Raw genomic sequence first — 15,379 nt, 5'->3', positions numbered from 1 at the left:
GCTGTTAAAGTGCTGCACTTAATATGTCAGTGATTGCAAAACTCAGCAGTGGTCACAGGACTGGAAAAGGTCAGTTTTCATTCCAATTCCAAAGAAGGACAGTACCAAAGAATGTAAAAAACTACTGTACAACTTCACTAATTTTGCATGCTAGTATCATTATGCTCAAAACCTTCAAGCTAGGCTTCAGCAGTATATGAACCAAGAACTTCCAAATGTATAAGTGGAGTTTAAAAAAGGCAGAGGAACCAGAGATCAAGTAACCAACATTCACTCGATCATAGAGAAAGCAAGGGGATTCCAGAAAAGGGAATTTCAGAAAATCGACCTCTAGCCTTTGACTGTGTGGATCACAACAAACTGGAAAATTCTAAGAGATGGGAATACCAGACCATTTTACCTGCCTCCTGAGAAACTTGTATGCCTGTCAAGAATCAACAGTTAGAACTGGAACATGAAACAATGGACTGATTTAAAATTTGGAAGGGAGTATGTCAATGTTGTATATGGTCACCCTGTTTTCTTTAACTTATACGCAGAGTATATCATGCGAAATTCTGGGCTGGATGAATCACAACCTGGAATCAAGATTACTAGGAGAAATATCAACAACCTCAGATATGCAAATGATACCACTCTAATGCGATAAAGTGAAGAGGAACTAAAGAGCCTCTTGATGAGGGTGAAAGAGGATTGGAAAACTTGACATATAACTCAACATTCAAAAAACTAAGATCACGGCATCTGGTCCCACCACTTCATGGAAAATAGAAGGAGAAAAGGTGGAAACAGTGACAGATTTTATTTTCTTGAGCTCCAAAATCACTGTGGATGGTAACTGCGCTCATGAATTTAAGACACTAATTCTTGAAAGGAAAACTGTGACAAACACAGACAGCGTATTAAAAAACAAAGACATCACTTTGCCAACAGAGGTCCATATAGTCAAAGCTATGGTTTTTCCAGTAGTCATGTATGGATGCAAGAGTTGGACCATAAAAAAGCCTTAGTGCTGAAGAATTGATTATTTCAAATTGCAGTGCTCGAGAAGACTCTTAAGAATCTCTTGGACTGCAAGGAGATCAAATCAGTCAATTCTAAAGGAAATCATCCTTGAATATTCATTAGAAGGACTGATGCTGAAGCTAAAGCTCCAATATTTTGGACACCTGATGCAAAGAGCCGACTCATTGGAAAAGACCCTAATGTTGGGAAAATTTAAGGGAAAAGGAGAAGGCGGCAGGGGATGATGTATTTAGACAGTGTCCCCGACTCAGTGGACATGAATCTGAGCCATTTGAGATAGTGAAGGACAGGGGAACCTGGCATGCTGCAGTCCATGGGGTCTCAAAAATTTGGACATGACTTAGCGACTGAACAACAACAATAATTGGTAATGCTGAGAATATTTTCATATGCCTTTTGGCAATCTGTATGACCTCTTTTGAAAGATAATTATTTAGATTATCTACCCATTTCCTAATCATATTTTTTGTCTTCTTGCTCTTTAATTATTTGTGTTCTCCATGTATTTTGGAAAATAAAAACTGATCAAACATATTTGGAAATATTTTTCCATATATTAAGTTGCTTTTTCTTTTTTTTTTTTTTTTTGTAATGTGGTTTCCTTTGCTTCCCTTTGCTGCGAAGAAGCTTTTTAGTTCAGTGTAGTCCCACATGTTTATTTTTGCTTTTGTTAACTTTTACAATAGTTTGAAATCAGGGAGCATGGTACTCCCAGCTTTGTTCTTCTTCCTCAAGATTGTTTTAGTTATTCAGGTTCTGTTGTGATTCCTTAAAAAATTTAGGATTGTTTGTTCTTGTATGTCTTCTTTGGAGAAATGTCTGTTTAGGTCTTCTGGCCATTTTTTTTTTAATTTGGTTGTTTGTTTTTCTGATATTGATCTTTAGGAGTCACTTATGGATTTTGGAGTTTAATCCTTTGTCAGTTGCTTTATTTGCAATTATTTTCTCCCATTCTGAAGATTTTCTTTTCATCTTGTTTATAGTTTCCTTTACTGTGCAAAAGCTTTTAAGTTTGCTTAAGTCCCTTTTGTCTAATTTTGCTTTTATTTCCATTACTGTAGGAGGTGAGTCAGAGAGGATCTTGCTGTGATTTCTGTCAAAGAGTACACTGCCTATTTTTTCTTCTAAGACTTTTATAACTTCTGACCTTACATTTAAGTCTTTAATCCATTTTAAGCTTATTTTTGTGTATGGTGTTAGGAAATGTTCTAATTTCATTCTTTTACATGTATCTGTTTAGTTTCAACAGCACCATTTATTGAGGAGACTATTTTTTATGCATTGTATATTCTTGTATCCCTTATCAAAGATAAAGTGTCCATATGTTTGTGGGTTAATCTCTGGGCTTTCTAGATTATTCTGTTGGTCTATATTTATGCCTTTGTGCCAGCAGCATACTGTATTTATGACCATAGCTTTGTCATATAGTCTGAGGTCAAGCAAGCTAATTCTTCCAATTCTGATTTTATTTCTCAAGGTTGTTTGGTCATTTGGGGTCATTTGTGCTTCCATACAAATTGTAAATTTTTTTGTTTTGGTTCTGTGAAAAACTGTATAGAACAGAGAGTTACACTAAATACTGAGAGGGTGACAGGCAGGAAGGCTAGTGGTCCCTAAACAGAGGAAACAGGCTGCAAGTGTCAGATGTTTTTTCACCTCTCTCTTAAGCAGCAAGAGGAAGCAAATGACAAGGGTCAGACATTTTCCTCTTCTCTACACAAAATTAAAAGGAGATTTATTTTAAAATTTTGTTTTGCACTTGTCTCATGCATCCAACCTGGGCTGGCTCAGGGCTGGTGCACTAGGAAGACCCAGAGGGATCAGGTAGAGAGGGAGGTGGGAGGGGGGATCAGGATGGGGAATACATGTAAATCCATGGCTGATTCATGTCAATATATGGCAAAAACCACTACAATATTGTAAAGTAATTAGCATCCAACTAATAAAAACAAATGGAAAAAAAATTCTGTGTTGTGCACGTGTCTGAATAACCAACAAATCATAGAAGAAAACAAAAAGAAATCAAAATATGCATAGAAATGAATGAAAATGAAAACACAACAACCCAAAACCTATGGGACATGGTAAAAGCAGTGCTAAGGGGAAGGTTCATAGCAATACAGGCTTACCTCAAGAAACAAGAAAAAAGTCAAATAAATAACCTAACTCTATACCTAAAGCAACTAGAGAAGGAAGAAATGAAGAACACTAGGGTTAGTAGAAGGAAAGAAATCTTAAAAATTAGGGCAGAAATAAATGCAAAAGAAACAAAAGAGATCATAGCAAAAATCAACAAAGCTAAAAGTTGGTTTTTTGAAAAGGTAAATAAAATTGACAAACCGTTAGCCACATTCATGAAGAAACAAAGGGAGAAGAACCAAATCAACAAAATTAGAAATGAAAATGGAGAAATCACAACAGACAACTCTGAAATACAAAGGATCATAAGAGACTACTACCAGCAGCTCTATGCCAATAAAATGGACAGCTTGGAAAAAATGGACAAATTCATAAAAAAGTATAACTTTCCAAAACTGAACCAGGAAGAAATAGAAGATCTTAACAGACCCATCAGAAGCAAGGAAATCAAAACTGTAATCAGAAATCTTCCAGCAAACAAAAGCCCAGGACCAGGTGGCTTCACAGCTGAATTCTACCAAAAATTTAGAGAAGAGCTAACACCTATCTTACTCAAACTCTTCCAGAAAATTGCAGAAGAAGGCAAACTTCCAAACTCATTCTATGAGGCCACCATCACCCTAATACCAAAACCAGACAAGGATGCCACAAAAAAAGAAAACTACAGGCCAATATCACTGATGAACATAGATGCAAAAAAATCCTTAAAAAAATTCTAGCAAACAGAATCCAACAACATATTTAAAAGATCATACATCATGACCAGGTGGGCTTTATCCCAGGAATGCAAGGATTCTTTAATATCCACAAATCAATCAAAATAATTGATTGTAATGTAACCACATTAACAAATTGAAAGATAAAAACCATATGATTATCTCAACAGATGCAGAAAAAGCCTTTGACAAAATTCAACATCCATTTATGATAAAAACTCTCCAGAAAGCAGGCATAGAAGGAACATACCTCAACATAATAAAAGCTATATATGACAAACCCACAGCAAGCATCACCCTCAATGGTGAAAAATTGAAAGCATTTCCCTTAAAGTCAGGAAAAAGACAAGGGTGTCCACTCTCACCACTACTATTCAACATAGTGTTGGAAGTGTTGGCCATAGCAATCAGAGCAGAAAAAGATATAAAAGGAACCCAGATAGGAAAAGAAGAAGTAAAACTCTCACTGTTTGCAGATAACATGATCCTCTACATAGAAAACTCTAAAGACTCTACAAGAAAATTACTACAGCTAATCAATGAAAACAGTAATGTTGCAGGATATAAAATTAATACACAGAAATCTCTTGCATTCCTATACACTAACAATGAGAAAACAGAAAGAGAAGTTAAGGAAACAATACATTCACCATTGCAACAAAAAGAATAAAATACTTAGGAGTAGATCTACCTAAAGAAATGAAAGACCTATATATAGAAAACTATAAAACACTGATGAAAGAAATCAAAGAGGACACAAATAGATGGAGAAATATACCGTGTTAATGGATTAGAAGAATCAATATTGTGAAAATGGCTATACTACCCAAAGCAATCTATAGATTCAATGCAATCCCTATCAAGCTACCAACAGTATTTTTCACAGAACTAGAACAAATAATTTCACAATTTGTATGGAAATACAAAAAACCTCGAATAGCCAAAGCAATATTGAGAAAGAAGAATGGAACTGGAGGAATCAACCTGCCTGACTTCAGGCTCTACTACAAACTCACAGTCATCAAGACAGCATGGTACTGGCACAAAGACAGAAATATAGATCAACGGAACAAAATAGAAAGCCCATGAACCTATGGACACCTTATCTTTGACAAAGGAGGCAAGGATATACAATGTAAAAAAAGACAACCTCTTTAACAAGTGTTGCTGGGAAAACTGGTCAACCACTTGTAAAAGAATGAAACTAGAACACTTTCTAACACCATACACAAAAATAAACTCAAAATGGATTAAAGATCTAAATGTAAGACCAGAAACTATAAAACTCCTAGAGGAGAACATAGGCAAAACACTCTCTGACATAAATCACAGCAAGATCCTCTATGACCCACCTCCCAGAATATTGGAAATAAAAGCAAAAATAAGCAAATGGGACTTAATTAAACTTAAAAGCTTTTGCACAACAAAGGAAACTATAAGCAAGGTGAAAAGACAGCCCTTAGAATGAGAGAAAATAATAGCAAACGAAGCAACAGGCAAAGGATTAATCTCAAAAGAATACAAGCAACTCCTGCAGCTCAATTCCAGAAAAATAAATGATCCAATCAAAAAATGGGTCAAAGAACTAAACAGACATTTCTCCAAAGAAGGCATACAGATGGCTAACAAACACAAGAAAAGATGCTCAACATCACTCATTATCAGAGAAGTACAAATCAAAACCACAATGAGGTACCATTACACGCCAGTCAGGATGGCTGCTATCCAAAAGTCTACAAGCAATAAATGCTGGAGAGGGTGTGGAGAAAAGGGAACCCTCTTACACTGCTGGTGGGAATGCAAACTAGTACAGCCGCTATGGAGAACAGTGTGGAGATTTCTTAAAAGACTGGAAATAGAACTGCCATATGACCCAGCAATCCCACTCCTGGGCATACACACTAAGGAAACCAGATCTGAAAGAGACACGTGCACCCCAATGTTCATCGCAGCACTGTTTATAACAGCCAGGACACGGAAGCAACCTAGATGCCCATCAGCAGACGAATGGATAAGAAAACTATGGTACATATACACAATGGAATATTACTCAGCCATTAAAAAGAATTCAATTGTATCAGTTCTAATGAGATGGATGAAACTGGAGCCCATTATACAGAGTGAAGTAAGCCACAAAGATAAAGACCAATACAGTATACTAATGCATATATATGGAATTTTAAAAGATGGTAACAATAACCCTATATGCAAAACAGAAAAAGAGACACAGATGTACAGAACAGACTTTTGGACTCTGTGGGAGAAGGCGAGGGTGAGATGTTCTGAGAGAATAGCATTGAAACAAGTATACTATCAAGGTTGAAACAGATCACCAGCCCAGGTTGGATGCATGACACAAGTGCTCAGGGCTGGTGCACTGGGAAGACCCAGAGGGATGGGATGGGGAGGGAGGCTGGAGGGGGTATTGGGATGGGGAACACATGTAAATCCATGGCTGATTCATGCCAATGTATGGCAAAAACCACTAAAATATTGTAAAGTAATTTGCCTCCAACTAATAAAAAGAAATGAAAAAAAAAAAAATTCTGGGTTGCAACGACAACAATTTGTTTCACTTGAACTTAACTTTTCTCAAACCCTGAAATAACCAGTGCGTTTTTCTTATGGAAATGCTTTTCTTAAGCTATGTTAATGAACTGTGTATTTACCTTAGACTCAGTCTTTCTTCAAGTTGGTTCTGCCTAAGACTTAAAACCAATAACAGCTCAACAAACCAGTATGTTTTACTCATGGAAATGTTCTCTTCAGCTATATTAATGAAGTTTTGTATTTGCTTAGAAATCTGCCTTTCTTCAAGATTCATGTCGATTATTTTATGGCCCAGGATGACTCACCTTGTGCCAATGTTATCTCAAAAGGCATGTTGTGGGTGAGGTTCCACTCTGAGTTTTGAGACATTTCCTTTTCTCTAATTAGCAGCTTGCTAAGCTGCGACGGACCGCGCAGAAGCACTCTGGCTGCAAAGGAACGCGCAGAAGCATGGCCATAAGGAGCTACCCCTCACCCAAGGTCAGGGGTTTCGACTGAGAACACCAGGCTGTGACGGCACAGGAGCTGCCAAGAGGAGCTAACCACACCTGAGGTAAGGGGCGGCAGCCGAGAGGAGCAACCCCACGTCCAAGGAGTGGTGGTTGTGCGGCACAGGAGTGCCGAGAGGAGCTATTCCACATTCCAGGTCAGGAGGGGCAGCCGTGAGGAGATACCCCTCATGCAAGGTAAGGAGCAGCGGCTGCACTTTGCTGGAGCAGCCGTGAAGAGATACCCCAAGTCCGAGGTAAGAGAAACCCAAGTAAGATGGTAGGTGTTGCCGGAGAGCATCAGAGGGCAGAGGCACTGAAACCATAATCACAGAAAACTAGCCAATCTGATCACATGGACCACAGTCTTGTCTAACTCAATGAAACTAAGCCATGCCATGTGGGGCCAACCAAGATGGTCGGGTCATGGTGGAGAGGTCTGACAGAATGTGGTCCACTGGAGAAGGGAATGGCAAACCACTTCAGTATTCTTGCCTTGAGAACCCCATGAATAGTAAGAAAAGGCAAAATGATAGGATACTAAAACAGCAACACCCCAGGTCGGTAGGTGCCCAATATGCCATTGGAGATCAGTGGAGAAATAACTCCAGGAAGAATGAAGGGATGGAGCCAAATCAAAAACAATACCCAATTGTGGATGTGACTGGTGATAGAAGCAAGTTCTGGTGCTTTAAAGAGCAATATTGCATAGGAACCTGGAATGTTAGGTCCATGAATCAAGGCAAATTGGAAGTGGTCAAACAGGAGATGGCAAGACTGAATGTCGACATTCTAGGAATCAGCGAACTAAAATGGACAGAAATGACTGAATTTAACTCAGATGACCATTATATCCACTACTGTGGGCAGGAATCCTTTAGAAGAAATGGAGTAGCCATCATGGTCAACAAAAGAATCTGAAATGCAGTACTTGGATGCAATCTCAAAAATGACAGAATGATCTCTGTTCGTTTCCAAGGCAAACCATTCAATATCATGGTAATCCAAGCCTATGCCCCAACCAGTAACACTGAAGAAGCTGAAGTTGAATGGTTCAATGAAGACCTACAAGACCTTTTAGAACTAAGACCAAAAAAAGATGTCCTTTTCATTATAGGGGACTGGAATGCAAAAGTAGGAAGTCAAGAAACACCTGGAATAACAGGCAAATTTGGCCTTGGAGTAAAGAATGGAGCAAGAAAAAGGCTAATTGAGTTCTGCCAAGAGAATGCACTGGCCATAGCAAACAATCCTCTTTCAACAACACAAGAGAGGATTCTACATGTGGTCATCACCAGATGGTCAACACCGAAATCAGACTGATTATATTCTTTGCAGCCAAAGATGGAGAAGCTCTATACAGTCAGCAAAAATAAGACCAGGAGCTGACTATGGCTCAGATCATGAATTCCTTATTGCCAAATTCAGACATAAATTTAAGAAAGTAGGGAAAACAACTAGACCATTCAGGTATGACGTAAATCAAATCCCTTATGACTATAAAGTGGAAGTGAGAAATACATTTAAGGGACTAGATCCGATAGAGTGTCTGATGAACTATGGACAGAGGTTCCTTACATTGTACAGGAGACAAGGATCAAGACCATCCCCATGGAAAAGGAATGCAAAAAGGCAAAATAGTTGTCTGAGGAGGCCTTACAAATAGTTATGAAGAGAAGCAAAAAGCAAAGGAGAAAAGGAAAGATATCCCCATTTGAATACAGAGTTCCAAAGAATAGCAAGGAGAGATAAGAAAGCCTTCTACAGGGATCAGTGCAAAGAACTAGAGGAAAAAAACAGAATGGGAAAGACTAGAGATCTCTTCAAGGAAATTAGAGATACCAAGGGAACATTTCAGGCAAAGATCAGCTTGATAAATGACAGATGGTATGGACCTAACAGAAGCAGAAGATATTAAGAAGAGGTGGCAAGAAAACACAGAAGAACTGTACAAAAAAGATCTTCACGACCCAGATAATCACAGTGGTGTGATCACTCACCTAAAGCCAGACATCCTGGAATGTGAAATCAAGTGGGTCTTAAGAAGCATCACTATGAACAAAGCTAGTGGAGGTGATGGAATTCCAGTTGAGCTATTTCAAATTCTGAAAGATGATGCTGTGAAAGTGCTGCACTCAATATGCCAGCAAATTTGGAAAACTCAGCAGTGGCAACAGAACTGGAAAAGGTCAGTTTTCATTCCAATCTCGAAGAAAGGCAATCCCAAAGAATGCTCAAACTACCGCACAATTGCACTCATCTCACATGCTAGTAAAGTAATGCTCAAAATTCTCCAAGCCAGGCTTCAGCAACACATGAACTGAGAACTTCCAGATGTTCAAGCTAGTTTTAGAAAAGGCTGAGGAACCAAAGATCAAATTGTCAACTTCCGCTGCATCATCAATAAAGCAAGATAGTTCCAGAAAAACATCTATTTCTGCTTTATTGTCTATGCCAAAGCCTTTGACTTTGTGGATCACAGTAAACTGTGGAAAGTTCTGAAAGAGATTGGAATATAAGACCATTTGACCTGCCTCTTGAAAAACCTATATGAAGGTCAGGAAGCAACAGTTAGAACTGGACATGGAGAAACAGACTGGTTCTAAATAGGAAAAGGAGTACATCAAGGCTGTATATTGTCACCCTGCTTATTTAACTTATATGCAGAGTACATCATGAGAAACGCTGGGCTGGAAGAAGCACAAGCTGGAATCAAGATTGCCGTGAGAAATATCAATAACCTCAGATATGCAGATGACACCACCATTATGGCAGAAAGTGAAAAGGAACTAAAAAGCCTATTGATGAAAGTGAAAGAGGAGAGTGAAAAAGTTGCCTTAAAATTCAACATTCAGAAAACTAAGATCATGGCATCTGGTCCCATCACTTCATGGCAAATAGATAGGGAAACAGGGGAAACAGTGTTAGACTTTATTTTTGGGGGGGCTCCAAAATCACTGTAGATGGTGATTGCAGCCATGAAATTAAAAGACGCTTACTCTTTGAGTGGAAAGTTATGACCAAACTAGATAGCATATTAAAAAGCAGAGACATTACTTTGCCAACAAATGTCCATCTAGTCAAGGCTATGGTTTTTCTAGTGGTAATGTATGGATGTGAGAATTGGACTGTGAAGAAAGCTGAGCACTGAAAAATTGATGCTTTTGAGCTGTGGTGTTGGAGAAGACTCTTGAGAGTCCCTTGGACCAAAAGGAGGTCCAACCGTTCCATCCTAGAGGAGATCAGTCCTGGGTGTTAATTGGAAGGACTGATGCTGAAGCTGAAACTCTAAGACTTTGGCCACCTCATTCGAAGAGTTGACTCATTGGAAAAGACCCTGATGCTGGGAGGGATTGGGGGCGGGAGGAGAAAGGGACGACAGAGGATGAGATGGCTGGATGGCATCACCAACTCGATGGACATGAGTTTGAGTAGACTCCGGGAGTTGGTGATGGACAGGGAGGCCTGGCATGCTGCGATTCATGTGTTTGCAAAGAGTCGGACACTGCTGAGTGACTGAACTGGACTGAACCTAACTGAATAGTGTATAACTTCTTGCTAAAAAACCAAGGGAGAACTCTTTCTTCCCTCTTCTGATGTCTGTGTCAGAAGCTTTCTCTATCTTTTTTTATACTTTAATAAAGCTTTAGTACACAGAAGTGCTGAGCAATCAAGCCATGTCACTGGACCTGGATAGAATTCCTCTCTTCTGGAGGCCAAGAATCCCAGCATGATTCACGGCTCATAGTGGCAAATTTTCAATACATTATAACAACTTACAATGGAACAGAATATATTCAGATAATATGATATATAATAAACATATTCAGATATGTGTTTATATATATATATATATGAAAGATTTGTTGCACACTTGAATATAACACATTTTATCTACCAGATTTCAATAAATATTTTCATTATAAATAAATTAAATTAAATTTTTTAAATGACATTAAATTTGATAGGGATTGCATTGAATCTGTAGGTTGCTTTGGGTGGTACAGTGATTTTCAAAAATATGAGTTCACTCCAGTCGCACAGCCATGTCTCACTCTTTGTGAACTCATAGACTACTACTCCCTGTCCATCACCAACTCTTGGAGCTTGCTCCAACTCGTGTCCATTGATTTGGTGATGCCATCCAATCATCTCATCCTCTGTCATCCCCTTTTCCTCCCACCTTCAATATTTCCCAGGATCAGGGTCTTGGTCAGTGAGTCAGTTCCTCACATCAGGTGGCCAAAATATTGGAGTTTCAGCTTCAGCATCAGTCCTTCCAATGGATATTCAGGACTGATTTCCTTTAGGATGGACTGGTTGGATCTCCTTGCAGTCCATGGGACTCTCAAGAGTCTTTTCCAACACCACAGTTAAAAAGCACCAATTCTTTGGCCCTCAGCTTTCTTTATAGTCCAACTCTCACATCCATACATGACTACTGGAAAACCATAGCTTTGACTAATAATGTCTCTGCTTTTTAATATGGTGTCCAGATTTGTCATAGTTTTTCATCCAAGGAGTGAGCATCTTTTAATTTCAAGTGGCTGCAGTCACCATGTGCAGTGATTTTGGAGCCCCCCAAAATATAGTGTCTCACTGTTTCCATTGTTTACCCATCTATTTGACAGGAAGTGATGGGACTGGATGCCATGATCTTAGTTTTTTGAATGTTGAGTTTAAAGCCAACATTTTCACTCTCCCATTTCACTTTCATCAAGAGGCTCTTTAGTTCTTTTACGCTTTCTTCCATAAGGGTGGTGTCATCTGCATATATGAGGTTATTGGTATTTCTCCCAGCTATCTTGATCCCAGCTTGTGCTCCATCCAACCCGGTGTTTTTCATGATGTTCTCTGCATATAAGTTAAATAAGCAGGGTAACAATATACAGCTTTGATGTACTGCTTTCCCAATTTGGAACCAGTCCATTGTTCCACATCCAGTTCTAACTGTTGCTTCTTAATCTGCATACAGATTTCTCAGGAGGCAGGTAAGGTGGTCTGGTATTCCCATTTCTTGAAGAATTTTCCACAGTTTGTTGTGATCCACACAGTCAAAGGCTTTGGTGTACTCAATAAAGCAGAAGTAGATTTTTTTTCTGGAATTCTCTTGCCTTGTCTATGATCCAACAGATGTTGGCTATTTGATCTCTGGTTCCTCTGCCTTTTCTAAATCCAGCTTGAACATCTGGAAGTTCTCTGTTCACGTCCTGTTGAAGACTTGCTCAGAGAATTTTGAGTATTACATTACTAGTGTGTGAGATGAGTGCAATTGTGCAGTAGTTTAAGCATTCTTTGGCATTTCCTTTCTTTGGGATTGGAATTAAAACTGATCTTTTCTAGTCCTGTGGCCACTGCTGAGTTTTCCAGATTTGTTGTTATATTGACTGCAACACTTTCACAGCATCATCTTTTAGGATTTGAAATAGCTCAACTGGAGTTCCATCACCTCCACTAGCCTCATTCATAGTGATGCATCTTAAGGCCCACTTCACTTCGCATTCCAGGATATCTGGCTCTAGGTAAATGATCACACATAATGGTTATCTAGGTCATGAAGATTTTTTTGTATGTTCTTCTTTGTATTCTTGACACCTCTTCTTAATATCTTCTGCTTCTGTTATATTTATACCATCTGTCCTTCATTTTGCCCATCTTTGCATGAAATATTCCCTTGGTATCTCTAAATTTCTTGAAGAGATCTCTAGTCTTTCCTATTCCATTGTTTTTCTCTATTTCTTTGCATTGATCACTGAGGAAGGCTTTCTTAGCTCTCCTTGCTGTTCATTGGAACTCTCCATTCAAATGGGTATATCTTTCCTTTTCTCCTTGACCTTTCACTTCTCTTCTTTTCTCAGTTATTTTTAAGGCCTCCTTAGATAATCGTTTTTCCTTTTTGCATTTGTTTTTCTTTGGGATGGTTTTTATCACCATCTCCTGTACAATGTTGTGAACCTCCATCCATAATTCTTCAGGCACTCTGTCTATCAGATTTAATCCCTGGAATCTATTTGTCACTTCCACTGTATAGCTGTAAATGATTTTATTTAAGTCATACCTGAATGTTCTAGTGGTTTTCCCTACTCTCTTTGATTTAAGTGTAAATTTTGCAATAAGGAGATCATGATCTGAACCACATCGAGCTCCTGTTCTTGTTTTCACTGACTGTGTAGAGCCTCTCCATTTTTGGCTCCAAAGAGTATAATCAATCTGATTTTGATATTGACCATCTGGTGATGTTCATGTGTAAAGTCTTCTCTTGTGTTGTTGGAAGAGGGTGTTTGCTGTGACCTATGCATTCTCTTGGCAAAATTGTGCTAGCCTTTGCTCTGCTTCATTTTGTACTCCAAGGCCAAATTTGCCTGTTACTCCAGGTATCTCTTGACTTCCTGCATTGCATTCTAGTCCCCTATGATGAAATGGACATGTTTTTTTGGTTGTTAATTCTAGAAGGTCTTGTTTGTCTTCATAGAGCCACTCAACTTCTGCTTCTTCATCATTACTGTTTGGGGCATAGACTTGGATCACTGTGATATTGAATTATTTGCCTTGGAATGAATGGAGATCATTCTGCCGTTTTTGAGATTGCACCCAAGTACTGCATTTCAGACTCTTTTGTTGACTGTGAGGGCTACTCTGTTTCTTCTATGGGATTCTTGCCCACAGTAGTAGATATCATCGTCATCTGAGTTAAGTTTGCCCATTCCAGTCTATTTTAGTTCACTGATTCCTAAAATGTCGATGTTCACTCTTGCCATCTCCTGTTGGATCCTTGCAATTCAAGAACATGGTATATCTCTCCATCTATTTGTGCCATCTTTGATTTTTTTCGTCACTGTCTTATAGTTTTCTGCATATGGTCTTCTGTCTATTTAGATAGGTTTGTTCATAGGTATTTTGTTATTTTTGTTGCAATGCTTAATAAGATTGTTTCCTTAATTTCTCTAACTTTTTCATTGTTAGTGTATTAGAATGGAAGGGATTTCTGTGTATTAATTTTGTATCCTTGGAATTTACTAAATTCATTGATAGCTCTAGCAATTTCTGGTAGCCTCTTTAGGGTTTTCTATGTATAATATCATGTTTTCTGAAAACAGTGAGAATTTTATTTATTCTTTTCCCACCTGGATTGCTTTTATCTCTGTTCTTCTCTGATTACCGAGGATATGACTTTCAAAACTATATTAAATAATAGTGGTGAGAGTGGGCACTCTTGTCTTGTTCCTCATTTAGAGGAATTGCTTTCAGTTTTCCACCATTGAAAATAAAGTTTACTGTGGGTTGGTCATATATGGCCTTTACTGTGTTGATGCAAGTTCCTTCTATGCTGATGTCCCCTTTCATCCAGTCTGTGGCTTTTGGTTGGAACTTTTAATTCCTTTACACTTATTGTAATTATTTGTATATATGTTCCTATACACATATTCTTAATTGTTTTGGGTTTGTTTTTGTAGGTCTTTTTCCTCTCTTGTGTTTCCTGCCTAGAGAAGTCCCTTTATCATTTGTTGTAAAGCTGGTTTATTGGTGCTGAATTCTTTTAAATTTTGCTTACCTGTAAAGCTTTTCATTTCTCTATCAGTTCTAAATGAGATCATTGCTGGATAGAGTAATCTTTTTTGTAGTTTTCTCCCTTTCATTACTTTAAATATGCCCTGCAGCTCTCTTCTGGCTTGCAGAATTTCTGGGGAAAGATCAGTTGTTAAACTTATGGGGTTTCCATTGCATGTTACTTGTTGCTTTTCTCTTGATGAGTGAACGAGTGAGTGAAGTCACTCAATCGTGTCCGACTCTTTGTGACCCCATGGACTGTAGCATACCAGGCTCTTCTGTCCATGGGATTTTCCAGGCAAGTGTACTAGAGTGGTTTGCCATTTCCTTCTTCAGAGGATCTTCCCAACTCAGGGATCGAACCCGAGTCTTCCACATTGCAGGCAAATGCTTTACCATCTGAGCCACCAGAGAAACCTTCCCTTGATCACTTTAATGTTTTTTTTTTTCCTTTGTGTTTAATTCTTGTCAGCTTGATTAATATGTGTTAGTGTGTATATCCTCAGGTTTATCTTCTATGAGACTTGATTATCTCCTTTTCCATTTTAGGGAATTTCTCAACTATAATCTCTTTAAAAATTTTCCAGGGTCTTTTTGTCCTCTTCTTCTTCTGAGTCCCCTATCATTCTAATGTTGCTGAATTTATTACTGTCCCAGAGTTCTATGAGACTATCCTCAATTCTTTTCATTCATTTTTCTTTATTCTGATCTTCAGCAGTTATTTCCACTATTTTATCTTCCAGTTCACTTATCCATTCCTTGTTGTTTGTTGTTCTTCAGTCACTCAGTCATGTTGGACTCTTTGCAAACCCATGGACTATAGCACACCAGACTTCCCTGTCCGTCAGCATCTCCCAGAACTTGTTCAAACTCATGTCAATTGAGTCAGTGATGCTATCTAGCTCATCTTCT

At 38.5% G+C, this 15,379-nt stretch overlaps 1 protein-coding gene across 1 annotated transcript in view; it reads left to right on the top strand.

The window, feature by feature from the left end:
• CYLC1 (cylicin 1) overlaps positions 1 to 6,929 on the top strand; it is a 77,103-nt gene extending 70,174 nt beyond the window's left edge. Inside the window, exon 6 of the mRNA XM_061137600.1 lies at positions 6,819 to 6,929. Within this exon, the coding sequence (XP_060993583.1) occupies positions 6,819 to 6,929 (111 nt within the window). The remainder of the gene's footprint in view (positions 1 to 6,818) is intronic.
• The last annotated feature ends 8,450 nt before the right edge of the window (positions 6,930 to 15,379 follow it).

This window comes from Dama dama, chromosome X, assembly GCF_033118175.1.
Source record: "Dama dama isolate Ldn47 chromosome X, ASM3311817v1, whole genome shotgun sequence".
NCBI classification, from domain to species: Eukaryota; Metazoa; Chordata; class Mammalia; order Artiodactyla; family Cervidae; genus Dama; species Dama dama.
This window is presented reverse-complemented; position numbering and strand designations above follow the sequence as displayed.